The sequence below is a fragment of the Rhopalosiphum padi genome, chromosome 4 (genome assembly GCF_020882245.1).
Source record: "Rhopalosiphum padi isolate XX-2018 chromosome 4, ASM2088224v1, whole genome shotgun sequence".
In the NCBI taxonomy this organism is placed as follows: domain Eukaryota; kingdom Metazoa; phylum Arthropoda; class Insecta; order Hemiptera; family Aphididae; genus Rhopalosiphum; species Rhopalosiphum padi.
Window position 1 is genome coordinate 22,490,250 of NC_083600.1, and position 26,833 is coordinate 22,517,082.

Below are 26,833 nucleotides of genomic sequence, written 5' to 3' on the forward strand. Positions count from 1 at the left end.
AGATAATATAAACAACACAATTAGTTACAATAATTATAAACTAAACACATATAACTAAGTATGAAAAGTAAATTGTCTTCTAACAATGTTTGCTTACGTGATATATATATACATGACGTATACATAGGCAATACTATAATTCAGTGAACACAGAGTGCATTCGGTAGCCTTTATATATTAGTAACCTTATGACCCTGTTATAAAAATAAACGATTGCGTGATTTACATTTACAATAACAAGTTGATGTGTGATCTTATATAACATATTATCTATATTTTCAACAATTATATCGTACATTTTTATTGGAACATCCGATAAATCTGCACATATATTATGTTATATAATATTATACAAAAAAAAAATGCAATAATCTTATCATTACATTATTAATATATATTATATAGTATATGATTGAAATTTTCAAGACTATAAGCGTATAACACGACAGTTGTAACAACACTATTGTGTATTATGCAACCGGTAAATGAGTACAACGCGAAACGTATTGATATTGACGCTTGCCAAGTCTATAATATTATTATTGTATATCAATGGTTGAAGAAAAACGGGGTGAAATCAAATTATTGAGATGAACACATACGCGTGCATATTATAAAAGTCACCCGCCGAGATGAAATAGAAGAAAAGAGCGACCGGCAGTTTTTCTGACGTCGACACAACCGACGCACGACTATTTAATATATTACGAGTATATAGACGATGTTATATATAATGACGTGACTACGCGTGTGCTCGGTCCGCCGATCTCGTTTTTTCTCGTCTCCGTCTGTCAGCGGCGGCGTCGACGTTTTCCCTCCGGTACTTGCCGCTCGCCGCTCGTTCGACCGGTGCGGAGCGCACAGACGAGGGGCGCTCGAATTGCCACCACTGCCGTTGCTGCTTCAGTCAGTACCACGTCGGCGACCGTACTGAAAGCGCAAACGTTAACACCGACTGTACCGTACGTAACCGAATACGATCGCGATCACACATGCACACACCCACACATACCGGATAACGTGGCACACGATCTTCGTAATTTGGTTGTGTTTATTTATTTTTTTTGTAATCGTTTTTTGATTATATTTTGCGCGACCGTATACGCATAGGTAACCAAATACCTGATTAATGGTGGTCACGTCCGTTATCGTAATAATATAGTGTTAACGCATCCGTTCAGTGTCTGTCGCGGTGACCGAACACTCGAGCGGTGTCCGCCGCGCGGAAACCGGCCGCCTCGGATGGAGCCGCCTCGGACGACCCCGACGGCTAGGAGACCTCGGGCTGTCGCCTTAATTTGTCTGATCGCAGTGTTATTGGCTCTGATTTCGGGTGAGTGTTATTATTTAATATTCTCATCTATCTCTATTACCCCTAAGTCTCGAACGAATGGAGTCTATCAATCATACAAATCGAAGAAAGACAAATATAATTTTTAAATATATGATTAAAATAAATCTAGTAAGAAAAAAATAGCTATCATCAAAAACTAATCGAATAATTAAATTACAGTTGTGTAGAATTCAAATGGTGTCCAAATGTGTAAAATATACTTACTGTCTTTACCTAATATAATATTATGTTATCAAGTTTGCATTCATACATTTGATTAATGATAATTTTGCTTTTGATTTAAGCAATTTTTAATATTATTAATATTTCATGTGCACGTAAGCTTATTGTCTATCTATAATATTAAAAAAAAAAATTAGTTATTCTATAATTTTCTATAATATGACTGGCAATTTTGGTTGTCATAATATTATACATCACATTCATAATCTGAAATATGCTTACACAAAATAATAATATAAGTACTTAGGTTTTATATACATATACAGCGATTTTTTTTTTTACAATAATATATTCCTAGTTTGATCAACTTGAAATAATATTATAGTTATAAACTCCGCTCAATACAATACAATTATCATCCTATAAACCTTCTACATTGCCAACCCATTGTACGTTTGTGTGACACAATTATAATATATAAATATTATTGTTGGACATAATATGACGTCTTGTGTGGCATGACAATAAGGAACAATACTGACAAAAAACCATATTATCATCTGGGGAAAAAAAAATAACAACTTTCAGAATCCACTCTTAATTTATAGCCAAAATTTTAATTTTTTAAATAAAAATTACCGCTGGTACAATGAAATAACGGTATATAATGTGTGTGTGCGTGTGAATGTGTGTGTGTGTATATGTGTGTGTGTGTGAGCATGTATATACAATAATAATTGTGGGTGTACGGGTTTCGGGGTATGTCCCATTCGATAATGAAATAATTTCGACTACTACAAGGATTTCAACAGATTATAGTATCCAAAAACTAATAATGTAATATTATTAAAAATGTATTATATTAACTTCATAATATTAAAAATTTGTTAAGTATTTTAACAATTTCATGAATAAACGCCTGTATAATTTTAGTAAAACAAGATTATATATGTCGAAGACTTCAGCCGATTCAGGAAAATCACACTTTTAAATGCAGTACATATATAAATAATAAATATACACATACATACTCACACACACTGAGTGCTTATACATATATAATTTTATCACACATTATTATTATATTATTATGCACATCTTTGCTCGTAATAACCACTTTTCGCGATAAATTCTCCACTTTCGCGCGTCACGATTAGTACACTCTTCTCGATTCTAGTGGATGCTTTAAGGGTATTTATTACAGACGAGCTCAAGTGGACACATCTGAGGGACGAATATTATAGGTAGCCGTAGACAATCTGAATCGTTTTGTGTGCACTTCAACACTTAATGTTAATAATGTAATATATGCAGTTGCACTATACGAGGATAAGAAATTATATTATTATGTATAACCACTACATTTTTATATTTTTACTATTATTAAATCTGTTTTAGACGAAAATTGTGCTATTTTTTTTTTTTTTGGTACGAAATACCTATATTTAATAGCTGCATAATAATAGAAATTAAAATGTATAAATAATTAATTCATTCATGATATAATTATACTATTAGAACGTTATTATATTCCTTTTTTTCTTTTTTTCAGTTATTAAATAAACGTTACACTTCACAGACTGGTTGAAATTGTATTAATTATTGAATTATATAGTTATTATTTTTTTTTTTTTTGAATAACTCTCGTTCCACTCAAAGTTAAAATTAAATAAAAAAGAAAATAGGTTCCCTGAAAATGCATAATAAATACAAAGTTAAATCTACGAAGAATAAAAATTAAGCATTTAATATATAATTATAGGAATGATACAAATTAACATGATAACATAACAATATGTATAAATATATTATAAATTTTATAATTCACTGATATCACAGTTAATTTAAAAATAAATATATTTGTCTTCTCTGTTTTTTATATTTATTATTATAAAATAATATTATGTCATCAGTTTTTATTTTCTTTGGAATGGTTTAAAAATGATTCGTTTTGTATTAATTGTCTAAAGGCAGAATACGTATAATATATAACGTGCGTTGTGCACTAGAGCGTGACATATAACTAAACTGCAGATAAGTGTGAAGTGAAGACTTCAAAGTTTAAATCACAAGTATTAAAAAAAAAAAATCACTGTATTATGACTTAACATTTGTTCACCGATATACTTAGTGATTTCATGGATAACGATTGAGAATAAGTCTATTTATCAAAAATTAAAACCATTTAAAAATAATAAAATAATGGTATACATATATATATATATATAGACCCGTTTGTCCGCTTTGCAGAATCCAATATAACCGTCGCCGGTAGTTCAAATATATAATAATATGAAAATAAAAACTCCTCACTAAAATATTTTAATTATAATATTTTTTCCCTCTGTATATATTTTTACAAAACTCGTTCAAGTATATACAAAGGGTGTGGTGTAAATTTTAACAAGGATTTTAAAATTATATTATTATTTCCCTTTAAGCGCATTAATTTATAGTTGCGTTATAACCACATGCAGTATTTTTTTAGGAATAAAATATTATATTCCCTTAATTTTAGACTCCGTTTAACGTTACAATTTAATATAATAATATAATACAAACGTTGACGTGTCATAGTTTCGTAGTCGATGTCATATTTTAAATTTCACTCGAAAATACCAAAATCTCATTCTTATGACCATTGACCGTATGTTAGTATTTGCGTGTGACACAAGATTCGTAAATATTGTTCTCCGAAATGTAGAAACTGCTTTTAAACAGCGACAGACTTATCGATATAATTATTTATTATAAATGACTAGTATACCTTCGACGCTTGTTTATCGGGTTACAGAAATATTCTTTTTATATACTGAATTAGGTATGTAGCATCGACGTAAAGTAAATAATTTTAATGTGCGATGAGGGAGTTAAATATAACATGATACAATAATAACATATTTTATTATTATCTTTCGTTATAAATCACGGCATTTTCACAAGTGAAAAAATAGATTCGTAAACTGAACGAAAATCTACGAGTAAAAGAAAAAAACACATTAAAATAACCATATACATGCAATATTATATTTTAGACTACGGCTCTTAGTTTTTTATTTTTTTGTTATCTTATTTCATGTGTCGTTGTGTAGCAGGAGCTAGTTTACACTGATGTGTTCGATTTTACGATGTATATATTTTGCACTATCTATAGTTGAGCGATTCAAAACATAACGACCATTATTATATATGCGAATCGCTGCATATTATGCGAAACCCGTTACATACATGCCCGAAACAAATAACTACCTATATAAAAATGAATATTATTATTGAACGTTTTAGTACTAAAAAAAAAAAAAAAAACAAAAAAACTGTAGTGCAGATTACGGCGATAACCAATATATATTGTAATTTATTATTATACGGACGAATAATCTGCGTGTATAATAATGTATACTTAATAGAAAAGTATGTTGTCCCATTATTATAGATTAGGTATATCGTGTATACAAATGTGTTACTCAATAGCGTATTTACATTTAATGATATACTTTTCTAGTATAGAACGGTGATAAGTATTAGTACTGCGATGGTTGATTTGTGACACACGCACAATATACTCGTACCTAAAACAAAAACCAGAACAGTCAATCAATAAGTAAATATATCTCAGCTTAGTAGTGGTATACATTTTATTGTATAGGTACTGAAATGATCTATAGTCACATAATTATACTATATCATATTGTTATTGTTATTGTAACAATATAGTGTCCGTGTCGCTGAAAAGGTTTTTAATAATATTTTTTGGAAAATAATTGGATTATGTTATACATTTATGGTACACACTTGTTATTAAAAATATTATGTATAGTATATTATTAGTTTTAACTGAAATAAAAGACATAAATATTATTATTATTCTGTTTTCGTGTTTTCGGAAAATTTGAACAAATTTGTACAGAGTTTATCTTTGTACAATTTTAAGCGGGTATGTATGTGCTTACATGAGGATATATTACAGTTAAACACCTTATATGACTGTTAAATAATTGTCAAATGAGTTTTTCGTTATAATATATTTTATATCGTAGTAATCTAATATCCCTTTTCTTTACCTTCTGTGATTGTAACTGCACACGGATAATTGTTGAAATTAATATTATTTCATCACAGCTCTCTTGCTCTCTCTCTTTCTCTTTCATAAACACACATTCATACACACCAATATCACTGTTATTTTCTTTCTGTATTTTGGGATAAGCTTGGCTGTATAGTTAATAATAATACGCATAACGTATGCGTTGGTATACAAAATATTAACATGTTGTATTTTCTGATACTCATTTTTTGTTTTTAAATATTTCTATTTTTATATATTATATAATAAAATATTTTATATATTTTATCTATAATATTTTTATTATTATAATATATATATATATAATATAGTAATGGAAACAACAAGGTAAAATAATAAACAGTGAAACGTCCTCTAAAAACGGACGATTTCATAGGGTGGGTACATTTTCATTATTTTTCAATGTAAAAAAATTCAAATAGTGGAAGCCAATTGTAGCGGGAACTTTTACGCAAAACCAATATTTGACTAAATCGATTTTCTTTTTTTAATATAATTTAAAAACGACTAGATACTTGAAATTTTCACAAAATATTTACGTTAGGATTTGCAACATGTAAAATAATTTTCTAAACATTTTCTTTTTGAGCTATTTATAAACATTTGAGATTTTCAATATTTTTTCTTTAAATGCTGATAACATTTTTTCGATTCTAAATTGAATATAAAATTCTTTATATCTATACTCTTTTAGTTGATCTACCAAAATTTCATATAAAATTATATAACAATTAATTCCATTATAATGGTCCACTCGACACATGCCCACCTTTTTATCTTTTAATTTCTTCAAAAGGAAACTGAGTGTTATTGGTACTATATTTGATTTTAAATGTTAACAGTAATATTTGTTTATATATGTATTTCACTATTTTATCAATATTATAAAATCTTTATGAATTTAAAAAATGTAACCCCTCTGAATAGTGGACAAAATTTTTGGTGACCGAGTATGACCGCTATTCAGAGGTTTTTCTGTATTAATTTTATATCCAAAACAATTTAACATAATACTTATTTCAATTATATCCTTTTTAAGTTTTAAATGTGATTCATATCTTAATAATCGTATATTCTTGAAGTAAAATATAATAGAATATTTTTTTATACATAAAATGGCTACAACGATCGTATAACTTACGTATGACGCTCATCTCCGATGTATGGATGGTGAAAGGTAACTGGCCGATTGCCCGTATATGTGAGATTTTTTATAAGTTAGTGTCGTGATTATTTCTAGTTTTAATCATATGTTTTTCTTTTCATTATTATTAGTAGTTCGATAAGCTTCAATACACAACTTATATAGTTAATAGTACCTACGGCACTGTACATAACAATCTATACTACACATATAATTGTGAATTTCATGTTTTTAAACCATATTTACAAAATAAATGTAAGTCCCACTGAAATAAATGGATTCATTCTGTTTGAGAACTAATACTCTACAAGTCTAAAACGTATTATTTTCAAAGAAAAACGTATTTAATTCTCTCAACTGTTTCTATCTCGCTTTTCTCTTGTTTCTCGAATTCGTGGTAATACGTTTTTGGTTGACATTAAAATAACTCGAAACGTCAGCTTATATCACATATATCTACATATGCTGCATGAATACAATAATAACTCATGTACCGTTTAAATGTTGAATAATGCGCGATCCGTACAATAATAAAATCTACTTGATTTGGAACGACATTTCCAAATGTTTTTTACCGTGTAATTTCTTGTACACATATTAGTCTATGTTTATTTACTGTTGCGTACAATACGTTACGGTAAACGAAACGTCATCAGCATGATATTAATCGTATTCATCAATCATACTATTTGAAATCACATCATTTATTTTGAACATCAAATTCGATCTTGTTGTTATACCTACTCTGAATCAAATGCAACGAACCAAAAAAAAAAAAAATGAATAAACGGCTACACTCATTATTTCTATTAATTTTGTTGTCATGACTCGCATTTAAACAAAATGGTATTTCCAAAATGTATTAAGTAATTAATTATATTATTAATAATAATTATAATAATGGTATTTAAGAACAAATATTTGTATAGATGTTAAGGTATTTGATTTTAAAATAAAAAAAAAAATGAGTTAATTTTACTCTACAAATTTATTTATTTCCACAACTGTCTATGCTCTATATTGGATTGATTAATATTACGATCAGCCAACTATTGGCGCATTGTTGTTATTATTATTTAAAAAAAAATATTTCTTGGTTGATAATAAATAATACGATATCTGCATTATTCACTTGTCAGTAGTTCAGTTATACTATCAATAATATTTGAGCAACAGATTATTTACTATATAGCAATTTAATATAACTATGTATAGTGTATTAATGTGTCAGTGTACACGAAATGCAATCTAAATAATGACCTAATATTAGTAATCATCAACACATTTATTATATTGAATAATTTAGTTTTTCAATTAAAGAATACATAAATTGCAAAAAAACAACGTAGTAAATAGTATTGTATTTTATATTTTTTTTAAAACACTAATTCATTTATAAAATCGAATAAAAATTTGTATAGATATAGCTTAAATGAAGATCTGTTTGACATTGTAATTGTTTTAATATAATTAATACTTATTCATATAATTTATCGTAATACTTACAATTTATATTGTATCATACAATTATAAATTAACATAATTAATATTATTTATATTTAGTTCGGTTTTAATAAAATGTATTTACAATTATTTTGGTATGATGTATTGGTGTTGATATTTTTAATGAGCTTATGAATGTAGATAGTATTGAAGAATAATCAATACAAATAGGTATTAAACTTTTTTATTTCTCATTTGATATTCTGCATATTCAACATATAACAAAAATAAATATTATTATCATTGTTATTTATTAATAAAATTATTTAAACAAATTTATCGCCTTAGCACCTCGATCTTACTATCAGGCAAATAAGAGTGAGCAAATAAGGATTTTAATATCACAATTATTCTTGAATATTTAACTTATTTTTTATGGAGATATAACACACAAACAAACTACCTGCAAACTCTTGCCACATAATGCGATATATATATATATGTAGTATACAAACATCGACTCTCGAACATTTAATTAACCTACAGAGTAACGCCAATCTGCAGCACATTGCCAAGACCGTAAAATACAGGTAATCGATTTCGGGCTTTATTATTAAACGAATTCCATTGGCCTTTATACGTATATATATATATATGAAGAAAACTACATATAGTTCATTGTATAAACCTTGTTTCGATCGTTGAGAATCAATGTTAATACTTATCACGATCAGTGTTAGACTAATATATTTACCTATTACTCGATGGCAAAGACATTATTAGACTTATATACCTATACGATACGAGTAAACGGAAAAATGTATAGACGATAAATAAGTACAACATTCAAAATAACAAACAAACAATTATCCGTTTTATAGCAAGCTGGCGAAAATATAAGCAATATTGTTATTATAATGTAAACGAAGAACGTTCATATAAAACAAAAACTTACGGTTGCTGGTTTGATTCGCGCAAACGCTTTCAATTACATCCATATACTTACATGTACATTACATACATTGAGCTTATCATCAATTATATAGGCGATGTAATTATTTGTATTTTATTAAATCGTTGTAATAATATTGAAATATTATGTTAGATCCTTGCAGTAAAATAAAATCATTAAGATTTGGATTCTTCACTCACAACTTTTCTGAACAATATTAAGTGTTTTACGTCTTCGATGCAGGTTTTTTTTACTTACGAAATAGGTAAGTATAGATAAACTTACACATTCACATGAAACGAAAAATTTTAAAAAAAAGTAGTCGAGAATACACCTTTAACGAGCTTTTTACGATTTATTATAGATTTTTAAAAATGAAGCGTTAAATATTAAGCTCCATTATAAACACAGCTATGCTAACATATTCTTTAGAAATAGAAATGAATGTCACTCATAAAAAAATAATAACTTCATACAAATCACGCTGTAGCGTTTCGATTATCGTTTTATGTAGAACATAATAAATGTTTTCATCAAATTTATTACTAATCAATTTAAGTTATAAATAATTTTTTTAAAGGAAAATTAATTTACCCAACCTTGAAAACTAACTTTTCATATCATCTAAAACCCACCGTAGATGGAAATAAATGCATTACTTAAAATAAATCGTATTATTTATTTAAGATAAAAATCTTACAGAAAGAACCAAAACTTCAAAGAGATGTACTCGTATACGAGTATGATAAAAAAATAAAAGCAAAAACGAAAATATTACTTTTTCTGCGATTTTAAATAATTTATTGTACAGTATTATACTTGGCTAATAAGTAACAACAACGCAATTAATGTCTTAAACGATAAAACATAATATATAATAATATGCGTAATATTTTTACATTGTCAATATAAATTTAATATATTATTTTATACAGACGAGTGCAGCATTATATTGTTATATTGTTTTGTGTAATTTAATATAATTTTTCCCATTTTGCCGTAGGTACTCGTATTATATTACACAATGTTGTTTACATTATTATTATTTCGTTTTTACATTATTTTATTGGGTGTTATTCGACAACTTTGGCTTGTATATTATATTTTATACATAATTTATAGGTACAGACACGATTCAGGAAATTGTTAAAAAAAATAAAATAAATGAACGTTTTCTTAGGTGAAGTGCATTTTTCAATTTACTGGATATTAGCATAAAGTAATAAAATATAATATATTATGTACGCCGTACATGCGTATACACATATTAAATCGTGTATGCGTATTTATTTAATATCAGTATCGAATGCGAACGGTAATCACTCTGCAGCTATCTGACATTTACAGAATGTATGTTCCATCTTTTGTTTATATATTAACTTTAACTGAAAACACTGTTGCTTAATGAAATTATTCACTTTGTTGCGATAACCATATGATATATTTAGTTATTATAGTATATATTCATATATTAATTTAAATTAATAATGTCTCGGGGAACACAGTACCAACGCGTAATTCGTGCGCATAATCACGTTCAATAATATTGTGTTGAAGGTTTTCAAAAGTTATTCACATATTGCGGTATAAGACTTAAATTTACGTCTTGCATAATAATAATAAAAACATCAGATTTGGACCGATCGTGAAATAAAGTTTTATATTTCGCAGAAACTGTTGTGTAATACGTTTTGTTGATTTTGAATGTAATCGTATTTTAATATTTCATAATAATTATAAATCACGAGGAAGGAGAAGACATGACGTTGAAATTAAAACAATTTACGAAGTAACTATGATCGAAAAAAATAATATCATATTTGTGTAGAATACTAACGGTAAAGATAATCCAATATTTTTTAGATCATGTTAAAAAAATCATTCTTAAAGCGCATAAATAACACGCATTAAACATTAATACGATATAAAAATATAACCTTTTATAGATGCAACATGTATATACGTAATATATTATATGTGCACACCTTTGAAAATTATTTTTCTAACAAAATATGCGATTTCAAAACAACTATGTGTTTTGAGTGGAAGTATTATTATTTATTAAATTTTTACAACATAACAAGTACACTTGTGTAAATAAAAACTTAAACTAAAAGAATTCCGTAATTTTTATATTATTATTTGATGTATATAAAAAAAAAACGCCACCATATATCTATACTGCATAATATATGTACATAAAATATAACATACACAACATGTGTAGTGAATATCTAATGTATAATAAATCGAACATTTTACTATTTGTATAGTTAATAACAATTAACTGGAAGTTTCACTGAATCCGCATATTAACACAGTTCAAAGGACAAGCTCTTATGTTATAGGAAATTCGAATACACTTCATTATTTTATTTTATTTTCCAATATTTGCATTTTTTTTCATATTACAAAGGTAAATTCCATATATTACTTTATCCCTTTGTCGATGTTACAACGAAATCGACGTGGCATATTACATTTTATATATGGTCTGGGAAAAACGGGAAGTTTTGTTGGAAATATCTGAATGTTCATAAAGTAAAATAATGTACTTATATGCAGTTGATGACATGCACAGACTTATATGAAAATATTATATAACATTTCATATTGTTGTATGCACATAATATATATACCTAATGCATGTATTGTATTGTACTTTGTGCATAACGATCTTTGGATACATAGACGAAACGATAAAAACTGAAACTATAGAGTAGAAACATGTAATTGAAATGCCTTGTAATTAGATATTAAACAACGTTTTGCTTTTGCATGATACTCTTAATGAGTATACTCGTATTATACAGTATGATGAAAACGCAATAAACTACACTACTTTAACAACGTATTGATTCATAATAATAAGATATTTTGTTTTATTAAAATTATAATCAAATTTGCAAAGTCCATAATTATGACAGTTTAATCAGTTTCGCATATTGTTTCCCATCGGTTATTTGAGGAATAAAACAAAACCCTAGTCAGTTCGTATATTATTATATTATTTTTGTTTATGCCGATTCCACCACTACTATAGACTATAACTGAACGTGATGGTAACGATGATGACAATAACGATATAACCTAGTCATCTCTCCGCGACCACGGGCATGTGGTACATAATATTTTCTCAAGGTGTGGGAACCGGCGGTATCCTGTGGCTTAGTTTGGCTAAGTCTTAAAAATGGCAGATAAGAATGACACCCAATGGAGTGCGGGTGAGGATATTATGGCGACGATGACGACGGCAGAGATGGGTACAAGGCGAGTGTAAGACGGGGTGGTTGTGGAGTGGTAGTAATGTTGGTGGTGGTAGCGGTGGTGGTGGAGAAGGATAAAAAGGACACGCGGAGTAGGGAAGCTGGATAGGTCGGATCACGGACCGGAGATTAACGGATCTCGGAAAGAGAGAACTGTACAGCGGCGGGGTGGCAGCGGGATGAATGTGAATCCATTTAACCGCAGCTAGATACGCGAAATGATAAGAACGCGGGTTGATGCGCTTAAGAGATTTTTAACCCACCGTCTTCTTCATTTTTCTCTTTCTCGCTAACTCCTTCTATCCGTAAGCACTCGTGAAATACACAATATAGCCATTTACATTTTTCAGCGTTATTATATATATATATTAATATAATATTCGTATGTGTGTATAGTGCTATTTTATTAGTATATATATATATATATATATATATATACACGTGACTACGTATTATAATATTATAAAAAAGAATTTATTCGTTGGAATGCGTTTTTCTAGCTAGTCGGGATTTTAGTTTTTGCCGCATGGACAGTCTGGTGGGGGATGAGTGAAGGGGTTGCTTAGACCTATGGTATGCGCTTTAGCTCTCCAAGAACCTCTAAATATTATGATAAAGCTTCTTTACTTTACACACACGATTTAAGTGCATGTCAAGTTATGTACACAATATTTTAAATAATCATGATAATAATATAGTGAATTGAGTGAATATCTAAGTGTTTTTTCATTTTTTTTTTCCGGAAAACATACTATTTTGGGCTAGCAAACATTTAAAATAAGTTTGATATTATAGTACATATTATATTATTATGTGCCTAATATAGATTGAAAATTGAACACAGATGGTATACGTACGTCGTACAATGTATATTATGAATAAATACATTTTTCGAATTAGTTAGTAATTGGACAAAAATACAAACAATATAGTAATGATTAAAAATGTGTAAGCAATAAACATAATTTTGTTATTACAAAATAATCTTGACAATGTTTGGATAAATCGGCGTACCGTCAATTGTGCGCGGTAATTTCAACAGCAAACATTAATTGGGCGTGGTAATTACAGCTCACGACAATTACGCGTTTACGACATTTTAGCACGCGACGATTTACCTCGACAAATATTAAATTTAAAAATCTATTCATATCTAATCGAAATAATTTCCGCAGTATCAAATAGGTGCAACAGCTGCCGCAGTAGTTATCAACTATTGGTACCTATATAATCGAGATAATCGTACAAAACTAGTATAATTGAGTACAACATCAATTGTAGTGCAACGTCATAGTGTAGAATTATATTATAGGTAGTATACAAAATACAGTTCATAATCTAACAGAGAATTTCTTTGCAATATATAACAATTCAAAAAGATAACAATATATTATTAGTATACAACAATTATAGTCATAAACAGATTATTGCAAACACTAGTGTCTAGTTTTCTGACGGTACATTTTCATCATGTCCAAATTTAATTTACCAAATATATATATATATTGTACTTACATACAATTGAGTTTTCTAATGTCATACCTTATATCGTTTGCATAATACATTTTGTAACAGGGCAAAAATAATACACTTATTATGCTACAATGTTCCGTGATTTAAAATTAGTAAAACTAGATTTAAATCCAACTTCACTTTGGTTGACTTCGAAAAAGCAATAATGAATTCTATTGAAACTGAATTTCCAAGAACAAAAATTGCACATTTTTTTTTTTTAGTTAAGTTAAGCAATATGGAGACATATTCAAAAATATAGTTTTGTCGACTCAATATTGTAGTGACCATATACTTAATCTATAAATGAGAAAATTAATTGTCCTTGCCTTCATTTCAATAGAAAAGGCAGTAGAAAACTTTGAAGGTCTTTTACAAAATAAATTGTATATAAAAAAAAAAAAAATGAAAAACTGTAATCGCTAATTTTATACTTCGATAGTACTTGGATTGGAAGCTTAGATAGGAGAACAATATGAATATCTTTCTTAGTAGCAACTGATATATAGGATTGTTTATTTATTTGAAAGATGATTTCCTAAAAACCAATAACAATATTGAAGATTGGCATAATGAGTTTTCTGATTTTATAGTGTCCACACATCCTAATAAATGAAAATGTATTAATTTATTTAAAAAAGAAGAAAATATTAATAAGATAACTATCGAAAAACGAATTGCTGGAGATGTACTACCAAAAAAAAAAAAATTAAATCAAAAAGATATAGACAATATGTTGCATATTATATACGATGATTTCCAAAACCGACCACTCAATGAACACTTACAAGGAATTGCCCACAATTTTATTTTCAATAAGTGATTAATATTATAATAAATTGTACGTATATTGAGCAATGACAATATTTTTAACATGATTTTAATTTGGTATTTTATTGTATTTATTATTATGTTAAATCAAAGTAGTATATTTTAGTAAACACGATGCACTGTCTTATCTTGCGCGTAATTAATGTGTGCGTTTATTATTATTCGCTAAAACGGAATCGCTGATATGGTGTGCGCTAAATTTGTTCAGAATCAGATTAATTAATTATTAAACTATTTTATTGGGCTGGCACTTACTTTTATGAAATTTATTAATGAAAATAACCTAAGTCAAACCACATAATATTTTTAAAATTAACTTACATTTACCTAATGACTATATTATTATAATATAACTTGAAAATAAAGAAAAGCGAATAACGAACTTTACGTAGATTTTTTAGTGAGTTAATATTATTACGAATCATCAATGATAGAATAAACAATTGTGTTTTATTCAAAAGTTTTTTTGTTTTTCAAGTACCCACTTGAACGGTGCCAATTTCATTTAAATTTTAATATTCTCATTCAAAGTTAATTTAACGAACAATTTATACAATATTATTAATCTTACAGAATAAAACGTTACGAGTCATCAATCACGTAAAAAAAAACTTTCCATGAATAAACGAATGTTATAATTTTAAAGTTATAAAAATCAATTCGTTGTATTGAAGAAATTGTAAATTGATCATAATATCACCTATATAATTCGTACCCACTACGTTGTATGAATTCGAAGAGCGTGCAGTATACAAAATAAAACAATGGCATGGCTGGTTTTATCTATAATTATTATTAATGTTTTGGGTTCGTTTCAAAATCGTGAAAATAGCATACTTTTAACATAATAATATACATTTAACTAGGTATCCTAAATCTACCTCGGCGGTAATTTCCTTTTACTTTATTATTTACGCCCTAAACTACCTAGAACAAAATATAATATTATAATCTATAGTAATTATACTCATGTTATTACATATATGAATTAACAATATTACGTACATATTATAATAATTGTTTAACATTATAAAATGAATTTAACATCCGCAGACGATTAAAACAATTAAATTAAATTAAAACTGCATAATAGTAGTGTTTACTGTTCGGTAAGACCTCGACCAAGAATACATTAACATAAACCGTAGCCAAAAATTAAATTAGACATAAATAAAATATTCCACCTGAAACAACACGATATTAAAGCATGATGATTGATTAGTTTTTAATTTTTATACACGCATACCTTTTATAATTATATTATAACAAGCTTAATTATTATAATGCGACTGTGGCCAATTTTAACTATGTGTGTTTTACGTCTCGATGTTAATGACTTCATATAAATTTATCATAAGCCATAGTGTATGCAATATAAGTATAAATATATACATTGTTGTAATAGATACTAAAAATATATATTTTGTCATAATAGTGCACCGAAAAACTATATTTTTAACATATTCTCCTATACATGCCTATACATCCTACCTATTATACATGTCCATTCGTTTGCTTAAAGATTATAAAATTTAATATTTTTTTTTATGTATTTTTCTATGTAATAGTATTAAAACACTGTGAGTAATAAAAGATTCAAACTACCGTTATCATTTGTGTGACATAAAGTATAAACACACGCTTGGATGGATATATTTTTATTTTTTATATTAATAACATTGTATTATATTCGAGTTTAGATTCTGATTGGACCAACGAAAGTCTTACTATGATACATATGTTTTTTTTTATATTAATTTAATTTTTGTATTCGAAGACAATTTCAATAGCAGAAAAACAAAACTTTAACTATTAAAAGGGTTTTTTATTTGAAAATACTTTGATATATAAAATGTTGGGATGTTAAAAAAATCTTACTAGAATTTAAATAAGAAATTAATCGTAATGTGTATCCATATTCATGTTTTAACAAAATTAGATATAATATTCAAACGTAAAGATAACAATTTTTCTCAAGCGATGAATTACTTTTTAGAGCGATTTACTCAATGATGAGATACGGTATACCAATTGTAGACTACAGTTACTTCTACGGGTTTTTAAATTTGAGCTTTTATAAGGATCAAGTTTATCTGTTATAATTGTATTGTATATCACGACCGAATATGCTGTTTTATAATAATATTATAATATGTACATATCATAGTATATTATATATTCCTTAACTGCGCATACCCGTCGTCTCGTAATCGCCAATAATTAAAATTTACAACGTTTACAGTCGCTGTTTATTAAATATTAATAATAAATAACATTTTATGCAATAGCACAGTGAATATTTGATTCAGCCTTTGATATAGCTTCACGCGTGCCGCACGACGATCGAGGGTGTCAATTTTCCCGTTTGCGTAACACTCCTCGATGCTGCGCGCGTCGCAAGGCGGATTAATGACCCTATTTTAAGCGAAGTGAACTTTTGGGTAAGCCAGTACTAAGTGCTACGTAACAACGTAACTGTGTTACTAGTTTGCAAGAACACCACCGAGTGAAGTAATAGAAACACGAGGAACAAGTCGGAAAACATATGCGTATGTGTTCAAATCGGTTTATCTGTGTATTTGTGAAACGTCGTTTAAATGACGCGTACAATGACATTATGTTTTCTCAAACGGAATGACGGTATAATAATAATAATAATAATACGAATATACCTGTGAATGTTCAACATCAATAATTATGATTATATTACAGTTTTGAAAATACAATACCACTTGTATGGCTAGTCGCATCGTATAATCGAATAAAATACGATTCGATACGACGACGATACACACTATTATTATAAATTGTTTTTTAGATCATTACCGACGTTATTATATGATATAATAATACTACGCGTGTAAGCGATAAAAAAAAAAACATTTATCTAGAACTATTTATTATATAATAATTTTAAAAAGAAGTATCCAACAGTTGTAATTATTTTCAGGGCTGTAATATCCATTTCCAAAACAACACGTGTATTGCCTTGTTTGCAAACAAATAGATCCAATACCATAAAGATAAACTGCGATTACTAACGTCCGTTAAAATTAGCGTGTCGTAGATTATATAATATATGATATGATATTAAATATTATTTAATGTATGCCATATAAGTGCCAACGACCAACATTATAATATTTAGACATAAAAATAATATAAATAATATTATGATATTATGGTAATATAAATATTAGGTATAAAAAAAAAATTATCATTACTCAGTAGTAAGCACTATATAAATTGTCAATAAACAATAATCAATATAAAGTAAAATTAGAAATAATATTAACTAAAATTAATATTAAAAACCTATAAGTTCTAATGCAATTTATTGATCAAGGTTATGAAAATATATTTTAAATGAAACACTCACCTAATAATTTATGTCGGTTAAATGGGTATGTAAACCACAAGGTCTAATGATTCTTTGTTAATACGGCTTTTCCATACTATTTGAATTTGTATAATTTATTTTTACTAGTATTATTTTATATTACATAATATTAAAACAGTTGAGAAGACTTATAATGTTTTTAAAAGATATTCTGAGCCTAAAGAAAATATTCTATATTATATTATGTAAAAAGTTGTACGCCGCAAACATAATAATAATAATAATAGTATATTGTATTCATGCAGTAGATCTGTTTTAAATTTTCCAAAATTTAAAAAAAATAAATTTATTTAAAGTTGCTTTTTTCGTTATCTGAACCATTTTGATTACAAAACGTAATACACATACCAAACCTATAGTGCCGTATTTGAAATAGCTATATTTGGAAGGCATAACGTTCGCAATTATTTTGTTTCAATATCAGATATAAATGACATGCTTTGTTAAATTTCTATTTATCTGTATCAACAATTCTCATTATTGCAAATCGCAATGAAATGTGAAATAAAATAAAAAGCGCAAGCATACATTTGTATAATATAGGTATACATACTATATAAATTACAACAAAAGACACTTCATTACACCTTATCTTTTGTACAAAATAAAAACCATTTATAATACAAAAACGTATATTATAGCGGCAATTCTTTCGAATATACGCAATTTATAGCTGGCACTGATTTATAAAGACTTTTTTTTTTTTGTATAGAGTTACAATGTTTATCATTTTTCTACGATGATAATATAAATGTTTCGTGACAATGTAACATATATACCGATGATTTTTGTTCGTAAAATTTGTTTTTCTGTTATAAGTTTAAATGTTTTCATAATAATCTCGTATGAATAGAATAGAATATACATATATTTACACAAAAATTACATTTTTAGTATTCTACTGCCCACAGTTTCGCAACAAAAATATAATATCAAAACAATAGTAAATATAATTTACCGGAATTTTTTTTTTGATTATTTTGATTTGTTTTTTAGATAATATAGTCTATTATTAAAAATTATATTATTTTTGAGACGATCTCCGCGGAAAACGTGTGTTGTTACTTGTGAAACCCTTTGCGATAAACGAATAATACCGACTCGACACATGATCAATGCGTCATCTATATGTAAGCATAGATACTATTGTTTTTTTTAATTAATAATAATGATTAGTATATTATATAATCGTTTAATAATACCTTATAGCTATATACATAATTACACTTAAATTTTAATTTATCGATTACAAATATTATATTTTGATTATTTATTTAAACGTATTAAACTAATATTAAATGTTTCATATAATGAAACTTGAGAAAATAACTATTTAAAACCAATGACAAAGACTTATGAATTAAAAAAGTAAAATAACTCTGTAACTATGTGGATTACTAAACGTTGCAACATGTGTACAACATAAACAATACCTATACGCAACCTTTTTAGGAGCTATGTATGGACCAACCGTCGTTATATATTATATACATATGCAACGAAAAAAGTAGAAAGTCCTGTTATTGTTCACATTGCTCGTTTAATATAAACGAGTCGAAAATGATAATTTTCCAGCGCCAATATTACATACAATGCTCGAGTAATAGTGAGAAAATACCCAAGCAAAGTATTATTATACTGTAGTCAAAATCATGTGCTTGCAATGCAAATTTAATCAAATAATGTAATTATTAAACAAAAAACAACCGACAAACGTTAAGAACCACTGTAATGTAATAATAATTAACTGCATATAACGGTGGACAGTATAATTTTCCACTAGTGTATACAAAAGAATAATATTATATTTCATAGATATGTGTTAAAATAATTGTTTTTTTCTTCTTTCATTAAAATGAAATACTATTCTATTTAATCAAATTTGTGTATACTAATTTTAACACTTCATATCTACTTTGACCATATTTATTTGATCATTATTGAATACATAGACTTTTTCCTATCTACATTTCCCATTTCCTTTCTCACGTGTCACATAATATACATTATTGTACAGATAATTGAATTATAATAACATCAATAATGTACAACCTATAAATCACGAATCCTATTTCGCTTTTCGATGAAATAGACCCTTTGCACGATAATGACCCAATATTGTAATAATATCATCATACAGTGAGTATAGAATTTATATGCATAACGTAGGTTTCGATTCAAATCAGAAACGAACACTGTCTGAAATACATTTTACGTTATTATACGTGATTATACGTTGTAGATATATTATTTAAATTAGGTAAATTATATGTAAACAGTACCATAGTACATTTATATATATAAATAAAGACAGCAATTAGACGTTTGATTAGCTTAAGACAAATCGTTAAGATACATTTAAGATATGTTTAAATACTAAGTACTACACTGTCTACCAATACAAGATTCAATCTTTTATAGACTTGGTTGTCGGCTTTCCCACCGATGCAAGTGCAGTATTGTAACAATTATAGCACGGACTATACATTACTATAAAATGTCATTCAAATCAGATAAATTATTATTATCCTAGCAAAAGGTGTTTATACTATTATTCGTTCAGATAAAAGTAAATACTTTCTATGCTTGATCTAAGTTTTGGTAAACGTATTTATATTTGATTTTAATTCTCCAATAAAAATTAAAATATACACACTGCAGCAGAGTAGCGGTGTTTACAAACCACGGAAGTTGACTTTCCATCGAATTGGTTATTAACATCGCGTGCTATTATTAGGTATACAATCCTTACATAATCGTGACATAAATATCATATAATAAAAATGTAAGTGCCACATATAATAGCTCTTTTAGTGATCTCGAAATGTACGCACGTCTCAAATAATTCACTTGAGACGGGACCCATTCGTCGAGTTTTCGATTACATACGTGCAACAACAACGTCGATGATGATGCTGTTGATAATAATAATAATAATAATAATAATAATAATAATAATATCACAATATTCCAATGATGAAATTAATTATTCATCCGACCATTCACTTGGGGTAAACGTAACTTGCTATTACCCTAAATTTTGGGTCCTTATATTGTATATTATTATGAATTATGATTGAAAACTTTCGCTGCAAACACACGCATTGGTTAACCACCTAACCCTGGCGAATGTTTGCTCTGCAGGCTAATTATATTATGTTTATTATTATAATATTGTTATTTGTACTTTTACTTTAGAATACACTGACGCGCGAAAATTATGGCAAAATCGTATTAACGTAAAATTCAATGTCGATGCGTATATGCGCACGCCTACTGTTCGCATGTTATTGTTACGAGTATATGTACGCGCGCGCGCAATAATTTAGTTTTATTATTATTTCGCCCCATCGTCGTCTTTGTTATTCGTAGTTTTTATACACACACACACACACACACACACACACCCAAAGTCAAAAGTTTCGGTTGACTTCAAAGACTACAGATTTGCAGGCACGGCGCTCGGCAAAGACGATTAGATTTCACGACGAATAATAATAATAATAATAATAATAATTTAACTCACGTTGTTATAACAAGCTGTTCGCCGTATACCTATATTATAATTTAATAACTGCAACTCTTCAGTGTATAGTTATACCTATAAAATACTATCCAGAGTAGTTACCCGTTTAAATGGACAACACTCTAAGACATCGTGGTGGTTATTTTATTTTTCATGTCAACATAATAATATTTTCTAATTTAAATTGTATTATCAAAAGCAGAGTATTATCTGCGGCGGTCAGGTGTGTACCAAAAATGTATTGTGAATGTATTATTGTCACGAGAGCACATCTAAACTGTAAATTTAAAATACTTATACATGATAATAAAAAAAAACTGTTTGATATACATACATGACACATCAAAATATTGTGAATCAGTGTTTTTATTTTGATAACAAATTTAAAATTATAGATTGTCGTTAATAAACAAATAAATGCATTTAATCAGTTAAATTTTGATCATACTGTGTTTATAATTTGCAATGTGTTGTAAAAGCGTTTTTACGTGTATATTTTATGCATAATTTATTTTAATTCTGAGCGCTCCTTTACACACAACACATACACACACAGATATATTATATGGCATGCGGACTATGTTTTGTAGAACGCAAGTAGTATACCGACGTATAAATTATATAATTATTATACAGTGCATAAATATTACAATTCAAAAACGTGCCAGGTTTAATGTAATACACTGCGCCTAAAATATGACTAAAACCGTCGCTCTATGAAACGATACACGTGTATAGTATAATATTATATCGTCGTTTATAAATGTTCTTTGATTGATAAATGAGTAGTGTACCTACTCATATAAGCATTAAACTTAGATATATGTGTAAAGCCTCTCGACGTTAATTTTTACTTTTTAAAACAATCACTCAACGAAAACTATTATACTTACACATCCCTTAGTGAGCCAAACAGATCCACATAGCAATTTAATTATCCATTGCAATGGCACACCTGTACACCTCAATAATCCATCATACATGTATAGTTTATGATACTCTTAACCAGTTTTAGCTAAAATAAAACACTATACTGAAGTATTTTAAAATTAAATGATTTTGAGTCCTTAAATATAACTAAAACATGTAGGTATATTAAAATTAAAACCAAGATTTATATATTTTAAATTATAAACAGAACAATCTGTGTATACAATAAATAATTGTTAAAATGCTTTAATTTTCAACATTGAGGGTATTGTATATATTTTATAATTGAAAAAAAAAACAAACAAAAATTAAGGAAAAACGAGAATTTTTACGCTAAACCAGTTTTTGATTAAATTGATTTATTTATTTTATTTTAATTCAAAAACAAAAAAACCACAGACATGAAACTTTCACCAAGTATTTATATGATCATTTTCTATATTCTATGGTATAATTTTAAAGATATTTTGATTTATTTTAAGCTATCTATAGAAAATTAATTTTTTTTTTTTATAAATTTCGATGAAAATGTATGAACTGGTAAATGTGCTTGAAAATGTAATAAAAGGTTCCCAATAAATAATCCATTTTCCAATTAAAAAATATCGAAATGTATACGAGTAGTCACAATATTTTTAAAATGAATACAAAAACAGATATTAACCAGTATAATAACTAATTATTCCCAAATTATTTTTTTTTATAATGGTATTTAAAAAAAAATAGACAGAGATACATTCAGTTTTGATAAAATGTTCATATTATAGTGGCGTAATTAAAAAAATTGTTTGACAAATATAATTTTTTCAATTTGTTTTAGTTTTTTTTTTTATAGATGTTTATAACAAAAATTCACTTGATCAAAGTTGTTAAAAATATAATACAATATCCCAAACAAGTTATTTCTATATTTATATAAAAATAAAAATAAAATAAAAAACATAGAAACAATTATTTTTTATATATATTTTAGGTTAGATCTTAGACAGAATTCAGCAAAATCACTTAAAATTGCAAACTATTTTTGTAGTTAGAAATTTATAAAAAAAAAAATTGTTTTTTATTTACGTTTTAAAAATTTAATAAATGATTCAACGGAAGTATTTCATACTTAAACCATAAAATCTATAAAATATATAGGTAAAAATGATTATTTTTATATGCATTTAAAGTTTAAATTTGGGTATGTGAGGATGACATTTTAAAATCATTATCATTTTGAGTTACACGGAAAAAAATGGTTTTGAGCGGTATATTCCCAATTAAACTAAAAAAAAAACTCTGTGCCAAAAAATGCCGTGAACATACAAATACATGCTACTTACATTATATTTATACTAAAAACATTTTTTTTTTTTTATCGTTTTACGGTATTTACAAAATATAATATTAAATCTCGAATTATAAGTTGATATAATATGATATACATTTTGTATACTATTATTATAATAATTAACTACTAGTAATATAATAAATGCAATATTTTCGGAAGAAAATGATATCACTCTACTGTATCTAATATTAAAAGTGTCTTAAAATAAATGACTTTAATAGTTATATAAAAAAAAAAAAAATGGCGAAATATACTTAGTGATATAGATTGCAGACAGACCGTCTCCACTCAAAATCCTTTTTTCGTATACAATAATATATCGTTTAATTCAAATTTAACACACCCATAATAGTTACCCACTCGACACTTAATGTACTTCACAGCCGTACCCACTTGCCAATATTTTTTGCATTAATCACGCCGAACACTGAATTTCAAATGTGAATACAGCGGCGTAATGCACAGGTATCCGTATGGCCGTGCCCGTGCGTAATGAGTACAATTCATATTATTTTGTACCGTAAACAATTATCTATAAATAAAACTGAGGAACGTAAAATTAATCAGCGACCCTCTGTGGTTCTAGGAAAAATATGCATCCGTGAATAGTAAACAATCGTATCATTAGGTATAATATGATAAACATTAAAAATTAAAACCTGTCCTATATATTATATTATAAGAATATTATATAAGTACTTTAAAAAATTGTAAAATAAAATAAAAATTTTTAAATAATTAAATATAAACAAAAGTCTATAGTCCATGTTGTGATTCTAACAAAATATTTGTTCTAGTATTTCAACTACAATAACATGAGTATTTGATCTGTCATTAAATAATGCTTTAAGTGATTATTTTGTTTTATTATAATAAGTATACATTATTATTATTATTATTATTACAAAGAGGATAAATATGTATCTAATAAAGTAGTGAGTTAAGTCGATTATCGAAAAATATGTAGAGCAGATGTAAAAACGTTATAGATTTTTACAAAGAAATATTCGATTAAGGATATTTATTTGATGAAATTAAATTAGTTATTGAACGCGAGATGGTTATACCAGTAAGTTCGATATCGACAGAAAAAAGTTTTTCGACTATGGGAAGAATCATGACATGTTTACCGATATCTATGACTACTACACGCCTTTATAATTTAGCGTTGGTTTAAATCGAAAGCGAATTAAGCTCGGAGTCATTGCAAGGTATTGCAATATCTTTATATTTTTGAGGAGTTCATCAAAATCAAAAATACAATAAATAAATTTAATAAATAAAAATTTAACAATTATTTATAAATAGCTATTAATATTAGTATACATAATTATTAGCTTCAAACTATATTGAAAAATACAAAGGATTTAAAAAAATATACTATAAATCTCATTAAAAAAAATTGTATTATGTTATACGCAAATTAATCTTGTAGTCGAACTTGTTCTGAATTTTAATCCTGAACACGTTTTTGATATGACCGTTTCTCCAAAGATATTATTTACATTATATAATTATAATTGACAATTCCAAAGCGTAACTATACAAAATAAATATTGAATTTGGGACACACGCACACCTGAATTATTTATTTAATTAATTTATTTTTAATGAAATAAAACTCGATTATTTAAAATGATTTTGTCAAATAAATGTACTTCTTTGATTAGCGTTTCTAAAAGTTTAATTAAATTTCATAAATCAATAAACGCGTCGTTAAAGTTTTTTAAGTGTACCGGGAAGTTTGCTATTAGGATCGTTGTATTTATTTATTTTTAACGAAGACGTTCTTCTATATACGATGGTAAACGGGTTTGAGCCCAATTATAAATCTTGTATTGACTGTTCTCTGTGTTCAAACATAGATCACAATTATCGTTTACGAAATTCACTGAATGTGAGATTGCTGCTAGTGCGTTACGTATTTTTTTATCGGATACACATTAAACGTATATATATATATTTATATTAAATTTCGTCGAGTTCTTTTGATGCTGTCTATGATAGTTGAAATTTAGTTCTGTGGTATATTTTTTTGTTTTGTGTGTGGTTTTTATCAATACCGCCATGCACAGACCCCAAACGTAGACATTGATATAATATATTATATACTTTATCTATTTGTATGGTTCTGTTGTATAATTTATTTGTATTTATAGTTCTGTCTCATTACTAATTAACATAAATTATCAATTTATGGTGATCCATGGGAAACAATAATTCAAATAATGATTAACAATTTTCATAATTAGTTTCCAATTGCTTTTTGAAAATCATCAAAATACCTATCAATATTAAATAACATTAATACTCCTAATTAAATTTATTAAAATACAAAGAAAAAATAACACTTAAAAAATTAAATGTATGATGAATACATAGGCGAAAGTCCTAAAAAATATATAATAATATGGTCAGTCTTTTAATAGCATAGCTCATCATAATATCATAGATATCTATAGCTAAAGTGTATGATTATATTTTTCATAATTTTCATTTAGTGATTTTTTGTTATTAAATAAATAATATTATGATGTTAATAGTTATTTTCATACTTTAATTTACCAATAGTTATGGGCTTTTGACTATGGAACTGACGTATTGCACGCACAGTTTCAAAGATTATGTCGCCAAATAGAAAACGTTTCTTTTATAATTTATGTACAAATACTATTTTTACTTAACGTATATTATATTGTAGAGTTGTACATGGAAGAATTGTGAGCGTTTGGTCAGACCATGGGCGTCTATTCAATATTCACAAACTAAAAATCATATTTCTTGTAGTCAAACTTTTTATAGGGATTGCGGCTTTCTTGTATTCGCGTTACTCACGAAAAGTTTATCTCCAGCTAAATATATTATAATATATTATGTAAATGTTGTGTCTAGAATT

General features: G+C 27.1%; 1 protein-coding gene across 1 annotated transcript in view; it reads left to right on the plus strand.

The window, feature by feature from the left end:
- The first annotated feature begins 855 nt into the window (after nt 1–855).
- LOC132930092 (uncharacterized) overlaps nt 856–26,833 on the plus strand; it is a 42,586-nt gene continuing 16,608 nt past the window's right edge. Inside the window, exon 1 of the mRNA XM_060995762.1 lies at nt 856–1,333. Coding sequence (XP_060851745.1) covers nt 1,243–1,333 — 91 coding nt within the window. The 5' untranslated portion in view covers nt 856–1,242. The remainder of the gene's footprint in view (nt 1,334–26,833) is intronic.